This window comes from Podarcis tiliguerta (genome assembly GCF_965153285.1).
Source record: "Podarcis tiliguerta genome assembly, chromosome: 4".
Taxonomy (NCBI): Eukaryota; Metazoa; Chordata; class Lepidosauria; order Squamata; family Lacertidae; genus Podarcis; species Podarcis tiliguerta.
The window spans coordinates 5,514,473-5,534,647 of NC_139537.1; the positions used below are offsets into that span (position 1 = coordinate 5,514,473).

The following is a 20,175-nucleotide window of genomic DNA, read 5'->3' on the forward strand; positions in this document are numbered from 1 at the left end:
AGCTCAGCCCTCTCTTGCTTGGCAGAGCCTCAGATTTCTATTATTTTTTATGGATTAAGGGGGCAGCTGCCCCCCTGGCTACGCCCATGCCCAGATATCCTTTTGGGGGTGAGGCTCTTGGCTGGACTCTGAGCATCTCCCTCCCTTGGCCAGAAACCAGAGGAAGAGCTTGCAGGGAAAAGGGCTTTGCAGGAGGCAAGGAAGCTCCTCCTGGAATTCCGGAGTGGAGAGATAGGAGGGGATCCCAGGGTCATCTAGTCCAACCCCCAGCAATGCAGGAATCTCGGCTAAAGCATCCATGGCAGATGGCCGTCCAGTCTGTGCCCAACTGCTCTTAGATGTCCCTCAAGGCAGCGGGTCCTGAGTTCTAGCCCTGCTGAAACAATCGCACTGGCTGCCAAGGAGGAACCAAGCGAAGTTCAAAATAAATAAATCCTATTCTCATCATAAATGAGTAATACTTTCTTTTTATGCTAATATACAAAAGTATGCTATTTCCCTTTCCAGAAATGCTTAATTGCTAATTCAAAGGACTGAAAATGGATGGTTGTTGTTATTATGTTTAGGGAAGCTTTTAATATTTGATGGACTATTGTATTTTAATATTTTGTTGGAAGCCGCCCAGAGTGGCAGGGAAAACCCAGCCATATGGGCTGGGTATAAATATATTATTATTATTATTATTACTATTATTATTATTTAAATTGATCAGGTGAGTGTTCTCCTTTCAAAAGAGGCAGGTGGAATCTCCAGGGTTGCTAATAGCGTAACGTTGCTTATAGCGTTTCGTTAGCCTGGGGAGCCACATTCCAGTAGAAGGAGGCCAGGATTAGCCCCCAAGGCCTGGGGTGTCCCTCCTCCCCTGCAGTAGGACTTGGAATCCAGGAGAAAACTCTTGGAATAGCCTTGCCAGGTGCTCAGGGACGGACTCACCTGTCCCCATGTCCTTCTCTTTGCAGATATGCTGCAAAATGTGTTGGAATGTGAAATCAAGCTTTATTTACAGTGGAAAATAACAAAGAAACATGGCGTGAGCTGTCTTCCACAGCCGTCTCCTCCTCGGTCAGAGTAGAAGAGAACAAAGGATGGAAGCGATTTACAGACTGACTTCCATTCTTACACAGACAGTACAGAAGGTGTAAACATGGATATCATGGTACACTAGCAATGGGAGAATGAAATACTGACAGTTTGGCCCCCAATTTGGTCCAAGACCAAAGCTGGCAACCCTCATGGTTCAGGAGTGCCAGGGACCCCATGGTGGGGGCAGTGGGGGCCGCTTTGGCCCAGACAGGCCCCTGACTCTGAGACGCTCTTTCCTCCCGCAGGACCTCCGATGTTACGCCCTTTGGGAAAGTGGGGAGGAACAGAAACTAGTGGCCAACAGCATCCCTTCTCTGCTGGCCTTTGCCCGAAGGTTCCCCCCTACTTCGGCCTTTGCCCGAAGTAGCTTTCCCCATGGATTCAGTCCTTTCAACACTTCCATCTCCCCAAGAGGCTCCCAAGGCTACTCATCCTCTGCAGTTGAGAACAGACCTAACTGAAAAGAATGGCTTCCTCTTCTGGTGACACCAGAGAATTCTAGAAGACAGTCACCCTTTCCATAACATTATGGATGCACGATTCCAAGTTTCTTGACAAGACAAGGGCCTTTCCTGGCCATAGAGCGTCCTCCTCAGCATCCCCAACGAAGGAGCTGGGTTGCAAGAGCTGCAGCTAATGGGGGGGCTGTCCTCCCCCCTCCCATCTCACCTGCTAGGTAGGAAAGCAAGACCCAGAGAGAGTTGTGGGAAACCCCAAAACCAGCTTGCTCTGTGCTGGATCCAAAGCTGCGACTAATAGAGAAGCAAGATCTGTTCGGGTGTTGATGCTGTGAGCCCCTCCGTCCTACACTCCGGTTGTGCATGCGAGTAAATAAAACTAGATATCATAAAGACAATACAGTCTCCGCTGACTTTCGTTCCAAGGAAACCGAAGATGGGGAAGTGCCTGGGACCCCTAGAATCTCCCCCCTCAGAGACTGGGGTAGTTTGCAAATACAAACACACACATAATAATTTGTGCCTGTGTTCTTAATAGATAACTAAGTGTGAAGAGCATGTCATGTGCTTTAGGAACAGCCCTCCTGGAAATAAGGAAATGCAACCCCCATTGCTGGTTGACTCAAAAAAGCAACAAGGGAATCTGCTCTGGTGTCCCATGAGGTCTGTGGGGCCCCTAAGTAAGAGGAGCCATTGCTTTTCTTTTTTTAAAAAAATAACTGAATTAAAGAAATTTTAAGATAATCAAATATTCAAATTTCATTTTACAATTTCAATTAACACACACACCCCCGCCATGCGAATTCCCCCAACTCCCTTACTGGTTTATAACACCTCTGTTTCTTTTGCTTATAAATTTGTATTCCTTATATATTAAAATGAAGATTATAACATTTGTCTCTTCTTCTCATTTTTACCTCATAATTGCATTTTCTGTTTGTATTTGTCCACTGTAAGTGTATCACTCAAATCCTGCCAGTGAGTTCATGTCTATGCATTGTTTCTGTATATACATCTTAAAAGGTTCCCAATCTTTTAAAAAGTCATTATTGTCCTTATCTTTAAGTCTCTGAGTTAGCTTCGCCATTTCAGCGTATTCCATCAACTTTTCTTGCCAGTGTTCTTTCGCTGGCTTTTCATCGCCTTTCCATCTTTGAGCTAGTAAAATTCCAGCCGCCGTTGTCACATACATGAAGAGATTTTCCTTATCTTTTGGTAAATCCTGCCCTAAAATACCTAATAAAAACGCTTCTGGTCTTTTAACAAAGGTTATCTTAAACTTTTTTTCCCCATTTCATTATAGATCATCTCCCAATAGGTGGAGCCAGGTGGGCCCAGGTCCAGGTGAGGGGGGGTTGCCACGGTGACAAGGACCACAGACTTGCAGGCGGCCATTTTGGGTTAGCAGTGAGGCGAGTGGAGGAGAGAGCAGTTGGTGGCAGTTGATGGAGGACAAGGCGAGGCAATCAGTGGATTCTTATTTTCTCAGTTTCTTATTTCATTTATTACTTGTTTTTCTCTTCTTGAAGATGTGCCACAGGCTTTCTTCATCCAGCAATGGTGAGTATTGGAGGAAACAAGAGTAGGGAGAGCATAGCTGTCAACGTTTCCCTTTTTTAAAAAGGGAAATTCCCTTATTCCGAATAGGATTCCTCGCAAGAAAAGGGAAAAGTTGACAGATATGAGGGAGAGGATCCCAAAGACCTGCTCCCCGCTGCCAGGACTCTCAGTTGCGGGAAAATGACAGCCTGACATTTGCTGCAGCCAGAACAAGATCTCTGGCTCCAGGTGATGCAGAGCTGCCAGGCAGCTGCCCTGAGAGGCCTCCATGCCCTTCAGGTGTCCAAACATCGGACAGCGGAGGCCATTCTGGGGCTGCCGCAGAGGAGGACCCCGCTGGCTTACGTTCAGGTATCCTGTCTGAAAGGGGAATCATCTTAGGGACTTTCTGTGAAATTCTGCGTCAGGGATGCTGTTCCTAGAATGGAGGCATGTGCAACAGGTCAGTCGCGATCTCCTGGTGGATCCACAACTCTGGTCACTGCTCCCTGAGAAAAGCTCAACAACTCTGGCCAAAGACAATGGGTAGATCACTGGCAGATTTTTTTATTACTGGGAGTAGATCTCAGCATCTTGGAAGTTGGACGTCCTGTAGCCTTTCTAGGCCTTTTAACCATGGGTAGGAAAACGTTGCACCCAGGCAGAGACGAAAAGGGTCAATCGACACCAAGGGGTTAAATCCAGAGAAAGAGCTTTATTCTGCCGTGGGGGGGGGGGGGGCGGGCAGAGGAACCTGTGTGATGGACCGCAGGTCCAGAAAAAAGGCCGCAGAAAAAAACATGTTACCGCAGGTTTTTATCCTTTTCCCCAACCCCCCTTTTTCCCTCTCCCCCTTCACAGGATTGCATAGAAATGTTTCTCTTGCTCCCTGGCTCTGTTCCCGGAAAAGTTTGCAACAATCTAGATGTACCGTTTGACAAGGTCAGCTAGGCCTGAGAAGGGAAAAGGCTTTGTTCTAATTCAGCTACCTTTGTTACATAGAAAGGTGCTGAGCTAAAAGCGTTTAGCCTTAGAGAGAGAAAAACTTTGAGAAGTGCAGTTTGAAAAGTGCTTGAGGCTTTGAGGTCTGGCTGGGGGAGGAAATTCACAAACAGTTTTAGGGTAACCTAACTGTTCCCCCTAACTGTCCCCCTTCAGTCCCTGCTATAATGCATAGGTATATACACACAAAACCAAACCTGATAAAATCGATAAAAATCCATTAAAAAAACCAACTACTCAAAGACAATTCAGAGTGGGAGAACTCTGAAATTTACCTGTGGAAAGAATCTTGCATGTTAGATTTGGACCTTGGCAAGCTTTCTTCCGTAGTTGATGGTTCAGTACTTCACCATTATTTCCCCTTTGGGACCCCCTGGAGCAAGGATTTGGGGCGACCAACCATTTTACACAAACACACAAAAGGGGTACTTCTCACTGCAGTTCCCTTAATGGCTCCCAATTTTACAAAAAGAAATTTGAATCAAGTTTCATGTGCAGAGCATAGCTTTGTCACCTCTTGGTTTAAACCTACTTTTTCTTTTCTTCTTTTTTTAAACTAACGTAGCCACTGTACATGTACAGGGTTCATGATTCAGCAATCTATTATACCATTTGAAGTGTTGCATCACCTGACTAAATTACCATTTTAATAAAGCCATGATTGGCTTTTCTTACCAGGGACTCAAGGAAGGCGAAGGGGTAGATTTAAGCAAGCAGGCTTATAGATCTGAAACTTTAAATAGATCAGAACTTCAACATTCAGACAACCCAACAACTCAACTTTCCCACCAAAAGCCAGTAATAAATGTTTGGTCAAGGCACATTCCACTGAATTATGAATTTGTATGTGCTTTACACTTTGGCTGGACTTTAGCCTATTTGAAGTTTGATTTGAATAACAGACAAAGTGATGAAAATCCCCAGATAATCACTCAAATGCTTGATATCGCCAGCTCTGCTTCAAAACATCACTTCCTTCACCTCCCACTTCTTAACACTCTATTCCAAACTCTGAAAACCAATCCTTACTGAGGAAAAGAGAGGACGCCATTATAATCCCTTTGGTGTTGTCTGCAAATGTGATGAGCATCCCCTCAGTTCCTTCATCCATGTCATTTATCAAGACGTTGAACAACGGACCCAGGACAGAACCCTGCAGCACCCCTCTTGTCACTTTTCCCCAGGATGAGAAGGAACCATGAAGGAATAGAATCATAGAGTTGGAAGAGACCACAAGGGCCATCGAGTCCAACCCCCTGCCAAGCAGGAAACACCATCAGAGCACTCCTGACATATGGTTGTCAAGCCTCTGCTTAAAGACTTCCAAAGAAGGAGACTCCACCACACTCCTTGGCAGCAAATTCCACTGTCGAACAGCTCTTACTGTCAGGAAGTTCTTCCTAATGTTTAGGTGGAATCTTCTTTCTTGTAGTTTGGATCCATTGCTCCGTGTCCGCTTCTCTGGAGCAGCAGAAAACAACCTTTCTCCCTCCTCTATGTGACATCCTTTTATATATTTGAACATGGCTATCATATCACCCCTTAACCTCCTCTTCTCCAGGCTAAACATGCCCAGCTCCCTTAGCCGTTCCTCATAAGGCATCGTTTCCAGGCCTTTGACCATTTTGGTTGCCCTCCTCTGGACACGTTCCAGTTTGTCAGTGTCCTTCTTGAACTGTGGTGCCCAGAACTGGACACAGTACTCCAGGTGAGGTCTGACCAGAGCAGAATACAGTGGCACTATTACTTCCCTTGATCTAGATGCTATACTCCTATTGATGCAGCCCAGAATTGCACTGGCTTTTTTAGCTGCCGCGTCACACTGTTGGCTCATGGCAAGTTTGTGGTCAACCAAGACTCCTAGATCCTTTTCACATGTACTGCTCTCAAGCCAGGTGTCACCCATCTTGTATTTGTGCCTCTCATTTTTTTTGCCCAAGTGCAATTTGTTCTCCTCTGTGTGATGCCAGTAGAAGCCACAATTCTGTGGGTACTCTAGGTGGCACATAAAGCACCTAGAAGCTCCCTAGAGGTTGACGTGCCAATCAAACTTCAGTTTTGCACTCTGTTAATTCCAATTAGCAGTACTGGGGGTGGTTCAGATTCTGGGGCAGTGCTTTTGTCCAGAAGAGGGTGTCACAGGGCCAGCCTACTTTCCCTTTAAAGCAAACTTGGGTCTCCAGCTGTTTTTGGCCTGCAACTCCCATCATCCCTAGCTAGCAGGACCAATGGGGAGGGATGATGGAAACTGTAGTCTGGGCGCTGATGGGGACCTAAGCTTGGGAAACCCAGCTTCAAAGCAATTTTTCCGTTTTACCTGCAAAGATGGGACCTGTCCACGTTTGTATTTTCTTGTATTTTCTTTTCCTCATGACCTTTGTGCTTTAATTTTTTTTATTTTTTAAGAGGGCAAATTGAAAGAGAAATTGTATGGCAAGCTGCAGAAGAATAAAAGGTTGTGTTTGGAAAAATACACAGCAAAGCTGGGGGGTGGCATCCTTAAATATTTTATTGGAGGGTGGGGCAAAGACCCCTAGGCCTTTAAGAGTTGGCACCTATTGCCTACACCCAAAGGCCTCAGGATGGTTACAACATAAAAAAACAAGAAACAAAAAAAACACCACCTATTAAAAAGGGCAACGCGGGTGGCCCTGTGGGTAAAATCTCAGCGCCTAGGACTTGCCGATCGTATGGTCGGTGGTTCAAATCCCCGCGGCGGGGTGCGCTCCCGTCTTTTGGTCCCAGCGTCTGCCAACCTAGCAGTTCGAAAGCACCCCCGGGTGCAAGTAGATAAATAGGGACCGCTTACCAGCGGGAAGGTAAACGGCGTTCCGTGTGCTGCGCTGGCTCGCCAGATGCAGCTTGTCATGCTGGCCACAGGACCCGAAAGTGTCTGCGGACAGCGCTGGCTCCCGGCCTATAGAGTGAGATGAGCGCACAACCCTAGAGTCTGGCAAGACTGGCCCGTACGGGCAGGGGTACCTTTACCTTTACCTATTAAAAAGGGCATTAGATGTTAATCAGCCAAAAGCCTGGTTAAAAAGGTGCGTCTGCCTGGTTCTTAAAGCTGTATAATGGTTTTTTCGGCCGTTGTATGGATTCTTTGATGGGAAGTGAGATTGGAGCTGGTCCCGAAGCTCTTTCCACATTTGACACACTGATAGGGTTTCTCCCCTGTATGGATTCTTTGATGGGAAGTGAGAGAGGAGCTCTGACTGAAGCTCTTTCCACATTCCACACACTGATAGGGTTTCTCCCCTGTGTGAATTCTCTGATGGGAGGTGAGACTGTGGCTGTCACTGAAGCTCTTTCCACATTCCACACACTGATAGGGTTTTTCTCCTGTATGAATTCTTTGATGGTAAGTGAGAGAGGAGCTCTGACTGAAGCTCTTTCCACATTCCACACACTGATAGGGTTTCTCCCCTGTATGAACTCTTTGATGGGAAGTGAGATCGGAGCTCTTCCTGAAGCTCTTTCCACATTCCACACACTGATAGGGTTTTTCTCCTGTATGAATTCTTTGATGGGAAGTGAAAGCGGAGCTAACACTGAAGCTCTTTCCACATTCCACACACTGATAGGGTTTCTCCCCTGTATGAATTCTCTGATGGGAGGTGAGACTGTGGCTGTGACTGAAGCTCTTTCCACATTCTACACACTGAAATGGTTTCTCCCCTGTATGAATTATTTGATGGAAAGTGAGAGAGGAGCTCTGACTGAAGCTCTTTCCACATTCCACACACTGATAGGGTTTCTCCCCTGTATGAATTCTTTGATGGATAGTGAGAGAGGAGCTATGACTGAAGCTCTTTCCACATTCGACACACTGATAGGGTTTCTCCCCTGTATGGATTCTTTGATGGGAAGTGAGAGAGGAGCTATGACTGAAGCTACTTCCACATTCAAAACACTGGTAGGGTTTCTCCCCTGTATGGATTCTTTGATGGGAAGTGAGAGAGGAGCTATGACTGAAGCGCTTTCCACATTCCACACACTGATAGGGTTTCGCCACTGTATGAATTCTTTGATGGGAAGTGAGATGGTGGCTGTGACTGAAGCTCTTTCCACATTCCACACACTGATAGGGTTTTTCTCCTGTATGAATTCTTTGATGGGAAGTGAGATTCTGACTGTGACTGAAGCTCTTTCCACATTCCACGCACTGATAGGGTTTCTCCCCTGTATGAATTCTTTGATGGGAAGTGAGATTGGAGCTGTGACTGAAGCTCTTTCCACATTCCACACACTGAAAGGGTTTCTCCCCTGTATGAATTCTTTGATGGAAAGTGAGAGAGGAGCTCTGACTGAAGCTCTTTCCACATTCCACACACTGATAGGGTTTCTCCCCTGTATGAATTCTCTGATGGGAGGTGAGACTGTGGCTGTCACTGAAGCTCTTTCCACATTCCACACACTGATAGGGTTTCTCCCCTGTATGAATTCTTTGATGGAAAGTGAGAGAGGAGCTATGACTGAAGCTCTTTCCACATTCCACACACTGATAGCATTTTTCTCCTGTATGAATTCTTTGATGGGAAGTGAGTTTGTTCTTCGTCCTGAAGCTCTTTCCACATTCCACACACTGATAGGGATTTTCTCCTGTATGAATTCTTTGATGGGAAGTGAGATTCTGACTGTGACTGAAGGTCTTTCCACATTCCACACACTGATAGGGTTTCTCCCCTGTATGAATTCTCTGATGGGAGGTGAGACTGTGGCTGTCACTGAAGCTCTTTCCACATTCCACACACTGATAGGGTTTCTCCCCTGTATGAATTCTTTGATGGGAAGTGAGATTCTGACTGTGACTGAAGGTCTTTCCACATTCCACACACTGATGGGGATTTTCTCCTGTATGAATTCTCTGATGGGAGGTGAGACTGTGGCTGTCACTGAAGCTCTTTCCACATTCCACACACTGATAGGGTTTCTCCCCTGTATGAATTCTTTGATGGAAAGTGAGAGAGGAGCTATGACTGAAGCTCTTTCCACATTCGACACACTGATAGGGTTTCTCCCCTGTATGAATTCTTTGATGGGAAGTGAGTTCGTAGTGTGTCCTGAACCTCTTTCCACATTCCACACACTGATAGGGTTTTTCTCCTGTATGAATTCTTTGATGGGAAGTGAGTTTGTTCTTCATTCTGAAGCTTTTTCCACATTCCACACACTGATAGGGTTTTTCTCCTGTATGAATTCTTTGATGGGAAGTGAGTTTATTCTTCGTCCTGAAGCTCTTTCCACATTCCACACACTGATAGGGTTTTTCTCCTGTATGAATTATTTGATGGGAAGTGAGATGGGACTTCTTCCTGAAGCTCTTTCCACATTCCACACACTGATAGGGTTTCTCCCCTGTATGAATTCTCTGATGGGAGGTGAGACAGTGGCTGTGACTGAAGCTCTTTCCACATTCCACACACTGATAGGGTTTCTCCCCTGTATGAATTCTTTGATGGGAGGTGAGACCTTGGCTGTGACTGAAACTCTTTCCACATTCCACACACTGATAGGGTTTCTCCCCTGTATGAATTCTTTGATGGGAAATTAGATGGGAGCTCTTCCTGAAGCTCTTTCCACATTCCACACACTGATAGGGTTTCTCCCCTGTATGAATTCTTTGATGGGAAATTACATTGGAGCTGTGACTGAAGCTTTTTCCACATTCCATGCAGTGATAGAGTTTCTTTCCAATGAGATTTTGTTGATGGGAAGTGGAATGGGAGCTCTGATTGCAGCTTTCTCCACACTCTAATTTTTTACGTGGCTTCTCCTCTCTGGGGATTTTATCGTGTTCACCTTTGTTCTCGATTTCCGATTCATCACAATCTGCAATAGAGACAAAAAGGGATTAGAGCCTCAGGAACAAATGGAGAAGAACTGAAGGAAGTTGGGGGGGGTGTTCATTACCTGTGTTGTTTGTCATTAACCAACATATTTATTATTAGATTCTGATGAGTTGTTGAATGTTGGTTTGTTTAATATACAGTAGTGCTCAAAATTGTGGAAGACTTTTGGAAAAAAGTGTATTTCAGAGGTTTGATAGCTCATAACACCGCTTCTTTTATAGGAATAACATAAAATTGTATATCAATGGAAAGATAATTTAATCAAGAATGCAATCCATCAAAAATGCAAGTTTGTTCAATTACTCGTATTTTATCAAATGTTGTAGTCAAATAACCAGAAAAAGGAAGCACAACTTGCTTAGGTTTACTTTTGTCAGTGTGTTATGTGATTGCTATCAAGTTGGTTTTTTTGTGTGCTCTTTCATTTAGTGAGGTTGTAAAACATAATAAAATTATAGAAATGGCATAAAGAGTTGATGGGTCACCCAGAAAGCGATGTAAAACAGTACTACTAAGTGAACAAGGCTACAATTATGAAGAAATTTGAAGAGAGATTGGGGGAAACATAACCCAAGCTGGCCTTTCTATATTTTTGAAGAGGTATAAGGAGACTCAGGCACTACAAAATCAGACTGGTAAAGGCAGGAAAAGGTGCACAAAGGCAGATAACGATCAAAGAATGGAGAGACTGTCCCTACTTGACAGAAGAAAATCATCTTGGTGTATACAAGATGACATGGCGCAATGTAATGTGAAGTTGAGTGCAAGGACTGGTCTAAGGCTACAATTCTAAGGAAAAAGCCATTGTTATCTCCCAAGCATAGGTTGAAAAGATTAAACCCATGTTAACTAGACAGTGGAACAATGGGGCGGTGTTATTTGGAGGGATGAGACCCAAATCTCCTTGCTTGATAGTGATGGCAGGAAATACATGAGGAGAAGAATCAGAGAAGATTTACATCCTACTTGCATTACACCGACCGTGAAACACCCAGATAGTGTGATGATCTGGGGTTGGATGGCAGCAAAAGGTGTGGGCAGAATTTGCGTCATTAATGCGAATGTAAATGCCCCCAAATACATAAATGAAATACTTGAAAGAAACTTGTAAGTCAGAAGTAACCCAGCAATAAAGCCCAATCAACAGAGGCAATAATTCAATCTTGGTTTCAGATTCTTACAGTTGCAGAACTAAAAACTTGGTTCACTTCATGGGAAGGCATTGTAAGGCCGTAATGAAAGCTAAAGGTTACCAATGGTTACCAAAGGTTTCACGTTTTTTCTTTATGACTGCTGTTCTAAAAAATACTCCTTCATAAAAGTCATTGCATTACATTTTTCATTAAATTATATTTCCACTGCTATATAATTTTATGGTATTACTCCACACAAAAGTGGTGTTATGAGCCATCAAACCTCAGAAATACACTTTTCGCAAAAGGTTTCCATAATTTTGGCTGCTAGTATAAGTTGTTCATTTTAAAGTTAATGTTCTTTTTATATGGAATCAGATTATTATTATTATTATTATTATTATTATGGGCAGGGTAGAAATAAAAATTATTATTATTACTACAGTGGTACCTGTTCTGGAAAAGCTTAAGTTTGTAAACCGAGGTACCACTGTATCATCCTCATCCTCATCACTGCTACTACTATCTGAGATTCCATAAGCCTAGCTCTTCTCTGGGATGGATTTTGTTTGGCCCAGTCATGGCATCCCCTCCATCTCCAATGTCAGTCCTTGTTATGGCTTGGTCTCTCCCACAAACGTGAGACGACTCTGTTAATAATTTCAGATGTACTGGTAAAACAACAAACTTGGACGGAGCTCCTCTACTCATCGTCCTCCCCACAAGATGGAGTTCCCCGGACTGAGCTCCTCCCCCTTCCCCAGCACGGAAGCCCCCACCTTCTCTTCCAGTATCTTTTTGGCAGAGAATGCTTCCTGCATTCCAGCGTCTGACTCACTCCTGTACCTCTCACACAGCTGTCTGCCACTCTGTCTCTGTTTTTCTTCTCCCCTTTGTTCAGAGCTCAGATGACAGTTGCTCTCTCCCTCCTCTCTGCCTTCCGCTGCTAGCTCTCCTCTCCCCAGGCCTGCTTCTTCTCTGGCTGGCAGCACCTGAGCTTCGCTGCCAGTCGGCTCTTTGGTCAACCCAAGACTAAAAGGAGCAAAAAAAAAACCTGAAGCTACTTAGCTTTCCTAACAATTCTGAAGCTGACATTGAAGATGGCCTGGGAAATTCAGACCAACCCAATCCTGGTAGAAAAAGGAATAATTTCAGGAAGGTTGTTCAAAGAAAAAACTGTAATTCACTCTTTATTGTGGAGGTGTTAATTTCCTAGGTGTTATAGGGGGTGCTGTTGAGCTCTGTAAAAATATATGAGGTTGGTCACATTGAGGTATTTTTTGAATTTCCAGGCTGATATGACGATCCCACAGGGAGCCTTACCAAGAGAGGCCACGATCCCACGATTCTCCTCCATGACGTCCTTATGCAGAGCTCTCTGCTCAGGATCCAGCAACGCCCACTCCTCGTCCGTGAAACGAACAGCAACATCTTCAAAGCACACAGGACCCTAAAAGAAAAAGGTAAATGTCCTCCTCTGAGACAGTAGAAATATGATCTGCTACACAATGCTCTGTTATTTCCTTCCTGTTAATAATAATAATAATAATAATAATAATAATAATAATAATAATAATTTATTATTTATACCCCGCCCATCTGCTTGGGTTTCCCTAGCCACTTTGGGCGGCTTCCAACAAAACACTAAAATACAATATTAAACATTAAAAGCTTCCCTAAACAGGGATGCCTTTAGATGTCTTCTAAAAGTTTGGTAGTTATTTTTCTCTTTGACATCTGGTGGGAGGGCGTTCCACAAGGCGGGCACCACCACCGAGAAGGCCCTCTGCCTGGTTCCCTGTAACTTGGCTTCTCGCAGCAAGGGAACCGCCAGAAGGCCCTTGGCGCTGGACCTCAGTGTCTGGGCAGAATGATGGAGGTGGAGACGCTCCTTCAGGTATACAGGACCGAGGCCGTTTAGAGCTTTAAAGGTCAACACCAACACTTTGAATTGTGCTCAGAAACGTACTGGGAGCCAGTGTAGGTCTTTCAAGACCGGTGTTATATGGTCTCGGTGGCAGCTCCCAGTCACCAGTCTAGCTGCCACATTTTAGATTAGTTGTAGTTTCCGGGTCACCTTCAAAGGTAGCCCCACATAGAGCGCATTGCAGTAGTCCAAGCGAGAGATAACTAGGGCATGCACCACTCTGGTGAGACAGTCTGAGGGCAGGTAGGGTCTCAGCCTGTGTACCAGATGGAGCTGATAAACAGCTGCCCTGGACACACAATTGACCTGTGCCTCCATGGACAGCTGTGAGTCCAGAATGACTCCCAGGCTGCACACCTGGTCATTCAGGGGCACAGTTACCCCATTCAGGACCAGGGAGTCCCCCCACACCTGCCCACCTCCTGTCCCCCCAAAACAGTACTTCTGTCTTGTCAGGATTTAGCCTCAATCTGTTAGCCGCCATCCATCCTCCAACAGGACTTTCAAACAGGACTTTCACAGCCTTCACTGGGTCCAATTTGAAAGAGAGGTATAGCTGGGTATCATCTGCATACTGATGAGCACCCAGCCCAAAGCCCCTGATGATCTCTCCCAGCGGCTGCATGTAGATGTTGAAAAGCATGGGGGAGAGGACGGAACCCTGAGGCACCCCACAAGTGAGAGCCCAGGGGTCTGAACTCTCATCCCCCACCACCACTTTATGAACACGGCCCAGGAGGAAGGAGCGGAACCACTGTATGACAGTGCCCCCAGCTCCCAGCCCCTCAAGACGGCCCAGAAGGACGTTATGGTCGACGGTATCAAACGCTGCTGAGAGAGCCAGCAGAACTAGGAAGCAGCTCTCACCTTTGTCCCTAGCCCACCAGAGATCATCGACCAGTGCGACCAAGGCAGCTTCAGTCCCCATGATGAGGCCTGAATCCTGACTGGAAGGGATCCAAATGGTCCGCTTCTTCCAGGCGTGCCTGGAGTTGTTCAGCAACCACTCGCTCAATCACCTTGCCCATGAATGGAAGATTTGAGACTGGGCGATAGTTAGCCATATTGGCAGCATCTAAAGCTGGTTTTTTAATAAGCGGTTTGATAACTGCCTCTTTCAGCGGGTCTGGGAAGGCTCCCTCACAGAGAGAAGCATTCACGACCTCACAAAGCCCATCGCCCAGCCCTTCCCGGCTAGCTTTTATAAGCCAGGATGGGCAAGGATCCAGGAGACAGGTGGTTGGTCTCACTCGTCCAAGCAGCCTGTCCACATCCTCGGAGGTAACAGATTGGAATTGATCCCACGCAACTTGACTAGACAGGGCTCTAGCACTCTCCTGCCCCGGCCCTGCTCCCACGGTGGAGTCTACCTCTTCCTGAATCTGAGCGACTTTATCTGCAAAAAACTTTGCAAAATCATTGCAGGAGATCATGTGGCCCATACTGGGCCCCAATGTAGCAGGTGGTTCTGCTATATGGTGAACCACCTGAAAAAGTCTCCTGCTGCTGTTTTCTGCAGATGCAATAGAGGCGGCCAAGAAAGTCTTCTTCGCCGTTGCTACCGCCACTTGGTAGGCTCAGCATTGATGGTCAAACTCATGCTGGGTAGCTTCAAGAACACTGTCCAACCAACTTTGTAACCAGAGGTTCAACTGAATCGAATCTGAATCACACGCACCACAAGGCCTATGCAGCCTCTACTTAAGATGGCTCCGCAGCCTGGCTTTGCACTGTAAAGTTTGCAGCAGCACGTGCAACAAAATGGCGTCCAGCATTCAAAAACACCCTCAGCTTGCATTAACTAGCCACACACAAGGCATGCAAGTTCCACCCCCCAGTCATTCTTAGACTTCTTATTGGGTGAGCAACACAGCCAAGCAACAGAGTTGGAGCCTCCCTCCTCCCTGGCCGGAAGGGAGGGAGGGAGAGGAGCTGCTTCCTTTGAAATTTAAGGGACATCATTTAAGGGACATTTAAGCGACATCTATCAATAAGGGACAGCAGTGGGACGTGGCGCTGGAATAAGGGACTGTCCCTTCAAATAAGGGACACTTCGCAGCTATGCACAAGGCCTGGGTTGCTGTGTAAGAGAAACCTGGTGGGCAAGCAATGGCAAGGACAGGCCCATCTGCTTCATCCAACTAAGTCTCTGTTACACATGCCAGGTCAAGTCCTTCATCCGTGATCAAGTCATGGATGGCAGTGGTTTTATGAATCATTGACCTGGCATTGAACAGCAGCACTGTTCATGTGGGTATCGCTTGCTGATTCTAGTATCCGTCCAGTCAGGACCAGACCTGGAGGCAGGGATAGTCCTCCAGTGACTACTAAACCTGTCTCCTCTGTAATGACATGGTCTGCTCTTAGCGTAACTCCTCCTCCTACCCGTGATCACTGAGATCAGTTGTCCCAGTGCATCCCCCCCATGGAACATGCCCCAGCTATTTTGTGGGCTGGGGCCCACTCCCCGGCAGCCCTTACCACCCCCCTTAAGAACAAAATAAAGCCCTTAAAGAAAAGAACCCACAATAAAACAATACAAACAAAAAACTGTAAAAATTACAATCAAAATCAAACAAATTCCCGAGCCCAACCAAACATCCACCCTACCCCCCCACAAAAAAAGTAATCAAAAGGGAAAAAGAAAAAATTAAAAACATTTTGAAAAGAACATTGCGCCGCTCCGAGTCCTCCTGGCCAGCAGGAGCAGCAGCAGCAGCAGCAACCGTCCCTATGAGGCCTGTCAGGCCCCACCCTGGGCCAGGTGGTGAGTGGCAGGAGCGGGGCCCTCAGGCACTCATGCAGGGGAGTCCTCCTGGGCAGCAAGCAGTCCTTATGAGGCTTTAGGCCCCACCCTGGGCCAGGTGGTGAGTGGCAGGAGCAGGGCCCTCAGGCACTCATGCAGGGGAGTCCTCCTGGGCAGCAAGCAGTCCTTATGAGGCTTCAGGCCCCACCCTGGGCCAGGTGGTGAGTGGCAGGAGCGGGGCCCTCAGGCACTCACGCAGGGGAGTTGTTTCAATAGGATTGCTTTGCTGCACATTTTAATTCTGGATGCTTATTTTATTCTAAGTTTTAATTATGGGTATTCGTCTTTGTGCAAATAGGTGGTACTCCACCTTGTGTTTTCCAAGTCATTCTGCCTACACAGGCATTCCAGTTTGCCTGATGGAAGGGCCCACTTTCTCCTCTCCTCGTGAGCTGTTCTGGGGAGTTCCCTCCCAATGCCCTAGAGCCAAAATCCAGGGGTTCATGGGGATATGGAGAGGGGGAGGAATGGGGGGCAGGCTCCTTTTTGCAGCCAATGGGGCTGGTTAGGTGAATCCAGGCCACTATTTGTTCTCATTTGTCCACTGCTTAGAAACCGATTTTAGCATTCAGTGATCAATCTAGAAATAAAATAAGCCTGTTTTGGATGGCCATCTGTCTTGGGTGATCTAGCAAAGATTTCTGCAATGCACGGGGTCTCCTGGCTCTGAGAGACAAGCAGGGAGGGTGGCTTCTGGCAAAAGGAGAGGGAGGCACCTGTGGCTCTTCCTTATCCTGACTCACCTCTGCCTCTCGACCTTCCTCTTCCACTCGCTTCCTTCCTCTTCTGCCTCTGATTCTGCACTGCATTCTGCCACAGAGTCTCCCAGCTCACTACGCCCTGTTCACCCTTCAGCTTCTGACACCTCCTCTTCCCAGGCTTCTCCCTCTTCCTCCTCTGACCACCCATCCTTCTTCTACCTCCACTCCTTCGGCTCTGAGCCATCTTCCCTTCCTGGTTCCCCAGCTGCATCCTCCCACTATTCCTCTGGGCCCAACCAGTCCATGACATTGCTCCATCCCTCGGCCTCTGTCCCCACAAGGCAGCTTCCCCTGACCTGATCTGGTTCCACAGCCGCTGCTTCCCTTCTGTCCCCATGAAAAGACGGATCAGGAGGTCTTGCTGGCATCATTCTGTCACCTGCAAGAGAAAAAAGGTGATCAGGACGCCTGGTGTGCCTGCTTCTCTCACAGGTAAAACAGGGCATCTCTTACTACAGATGGGCCTTTGAGAAAGCCTTTCCTGCTGAGAGCATTTGGACGTTTGTGCCCATTTCATATGTTAGTTGTGCAGAAATACATCTCCCTTCCTCTGGACCCTTGTTCCCAACTGTCTCCCCCCAAAGCAAGATGAAAACAACTCACAGATGAGTTGGAAAACCAACACAATGAGACCAAACGGAGAAAAACCACCTTCCTCCTTACCCAGTGGCCTCTCTCTGGTGTCCAACGGAGGCCTCTCTGCCTCACAGGAATCCAGGTCCATTTCTGCAAAGAGATCCTTTCCCTGAAAAAGAAACAAGGATTCAAAACAGAGAATGGTGAGAAAGACTGCGAGATCTCATTCCATGGATGCTTTCCCAGAAAACGGATGGGCCATCAGCAGACCATTATGGGATGTTCTCTGTCCTGTTTGGAGCCCCTTGGGAGTATCCAGAGGGAAGTCTCTCTCACCTGCTTTCTCTCCTCTGCCTGACTCAGGAGGAAACCTTCGGCCAGGGCCACCGCCTGGGAACTGGTCTCCGCTCCGCATTCCCTCACCCAGCTCTCCATCTCCGGGGGAAGGACAGCCAGGAATTGCTCCAAGATCACCAGGTCCAGCATCTCAGCTTTCGTGTGCCTTTCTGGCTTCAGCCACTGGTGGCAAAAGTGGTAGAGTCGGCTGCCAACCTCTCGGGGTCCTTTGGCCTCCTGGCAGCAGAACTGCCTCAACTGCTGGCTCTGCACCTCTGAGCGGAGGGTGTCCTCCTCACCCAGGATCTTCTGCACTGGGTTTTCCCAGACTCCCCCACTGCTCCCAGTTTGGCTGGCATGGCCTCTTCCTGCTTCGGGGCCAGCTGAATCTTGCTCATCCATCTGGGCTCTCAGGAAGCCTCTGAGAGATCGGAAGGAACCCTTTGGTCTTCTGCCAAGTTCTGCCCTTCTAAATGAGAAGCTCTAGCAAATCCTACAAAATACATTGTTTTGTTACAAAATTGTTGGGACAGGGAAAGAAATATTTCCCTGAGCAAGCATGGATGAGTCTTGCTGGGAACCAGGGCTGGACTGCCCTGCATCCCAGACCATGAGCTATCTTTTTGAAAAGAAAGAGGAGGAAGAGGAGAAGAAATAAGTCTCTAGCCTTCTAGCAATGCAAAATGTGGAGGCAACTGCAGGGATTTCTGGGAGATTAATCAACCTGGTTTCTGCTGCCCTTCCAGTCAATGCATGAAGTCAGAACCGACTGACAAGGGAGTCATTTGTGGGTCCAGTGGGGTCCTCACCCGGGGGTCCTCTGGAGTTCCTCCCCCACCCCCCCCACCCCTGCTTCTGTCTCCTTTTCTTGCACTTGACTCTCTGCCGCTCTCCAGACAGACTCCTGGGGTGGGGTCGCTTTTTATTTGCTCTGAGGGCCAGGTATGTATCTGATCAACCCCCTGAGGGCCAAGTGGGCAGGGCCAAATACATCTCCATTGAAATTTAGGTGGGTAATTTTTTATTTTATTATTATTATTATTATTCTGCTAGATAGCTTAACACACACACAGCCATTGATGCCAAGGTCCCTGCAGGTTCGGTGAGTAGCAGCGCCCATTTCCGGCTTCTTTGCCAGCAACAATCCCTTTGGGACGGAGAGGATGTGGTCCTGGGATGCCATGCTCTGGGTGCGAGGGGATTGCTGCAGTGGCCTCCGTGTGGGGCTGCCCTTGGAGACGACTGGGAAACTGGTCTGCAATGCAGGAGCCAGACTATGGGCTGGGATCCCTCTCTTTATTCCTCGCCTTTCTCTCTCAGCTTTCCTTCCTTGCTCCATGTGGGGTTTTCTTTGGGGTGGGGGCTAGTCCACCTCCTCGTCCAGCTTTGGAAAACCATTTGCACATGTTTCCTCTGTTGTGCAATGAGGCTGAGCGATGTCACACAGAGTTAAAGTCCCAGGGACTCCTTTGTTTAAAGCAGGGAGATCTTTTCTGAAAGGGGGGGGGCGGAGGGCTAAATGAGTTTGGGATCCTCTGATCTCCAGGAAGGAGAGCGTGGCAGACCTGGCCCCTCCCTGATCAGGCCCCCCAGGCATCCTCCCCTGCTGCAGCCCTGGGACCCCCACCGTCTCCCCACTGCACCCTCTGGGGGGAGAGAGAGGAGACTCACCAGATCCCAGGAGGGGACAGCGAGGCGGCCCTTGCAGGAGAGACCCCAAAGCAGGAAAGGACTGGGGAGGGAGGGGCCTTGGCTCTGGAGGACCTGGCCCCCTCTTGCTTCCTGGCCTCTCTAGGAAGGCAGCTCACTTCCCTTTAACCCTTGCCAAGCCGAGTCCCTCCAGCTCAGCCCTCTCTCGCTTGGCAGCACCTCAGATTTCTATTATTTTTAATGGTTTAAGGGGGCAGCTGCCCCCCTGGCTAGGCCCATGCCCAGATATCCTTTTGGGGGTGAGGCTCTTGGCTGGACTCTGAGCATCTCCCTCCCTTGGCTGGAAACCAGAGGAAGAGCTTGCAGGGAAAAGGGCTTTTCAGGAGGCAAGGAAGCTCCTCCTGGAATTCCGGAGTGGAGAGAGAGGAGGGGATCCCAGGGTCATCTAGTCCAACCCCCAGCAATGCAGGAATCTCAGCTAAAGCATCCATGCCAGATGGCCGTCCAATCTCTGCTTAGAAACCTCCAAGGAAGGAGAGTCCACCACCTCCCAAGGGAGACCAATTAACACCCCCATGCGAATTCCCCCAACTTCCCTTCCTGGTTTATAACACCTCTGTTTCTATTGCTTATAAATTTTTATTCCTTATATATTAAAATGAAGATTATAACATTTGTCTCTTCTTCTCATTTTTACCTCATAATTGTATTTTCTGTTTGTATTTGTCCACTGTAAGTGTATCACTCAAATCCTGCCAGTGAGTTCATTTCTATGCATTGTTTCTGTATATACATCTTAAAAGGTTCCCAATCTTTTAAAAAGTCATTATTGTCCTTATCTTTAAGTCTCTGAGTTAGCTTCGCCATTTCAGCGTATTCCGTCAACTTTTCTTGCCAGTGTTCTTTCGCTGGTATTTCACCGCCTTTCCAGCTTTGAGCTAGTAAAATTCTGACCGCTGTTGTCGCATACATGAATAGATTTTTTCTTATCTTTTGGTAAGATACCTAAAATGCCTAATAAATACCTAATAAAAACGCTTCTGGTCTTTTAA

At 47.2% G+C, this 20,175-nt stretch overlaps 2 protein-coding genes across 2 annotated transcripts in view; one reads left to right on the forward strand and one right to left on the reverse strand.

The window, feature by feature from the left end:
- Positions 1-20,175, forward strand: part of LOC310676834 (tigger transposable element-derived protein 1-like) — a gene marked incomplete at its 3' end in the record, with an annotated part of 1,439,559 nt that overhangs the window by 1,133,470 nt on the left and 285,914 nt on the right. The window lies entirely within an intron of this gene.
- On the reverse strand, positions 6,574-19,206 carry LOC310675490 (uncharacterized protein). The gene is made up of 7 exons (XM_083436157.1): positions 19,145-19,206; positions 17,474-17,966; positions 17,213-17,306; positions 16,858-16,940; positions 12,391-12,517; positions 7,077-9,914; positions 6,574-6,706 (listed from the first exon to the last, which is right to left on the reverse strand). Exons 2-6 carry the CDS (start codon positions 17,873-17,875, stop codon positions 7,144-7,146), a joined length of 3,477 nt encoding a protein of 1,158 aa, XP_083292283.1. The 5' UTR covers positions 17,876-17,966; positions 19,145-19,206; the 3' UTR covers positions 6,574-6,706; positions 7,077-7,143.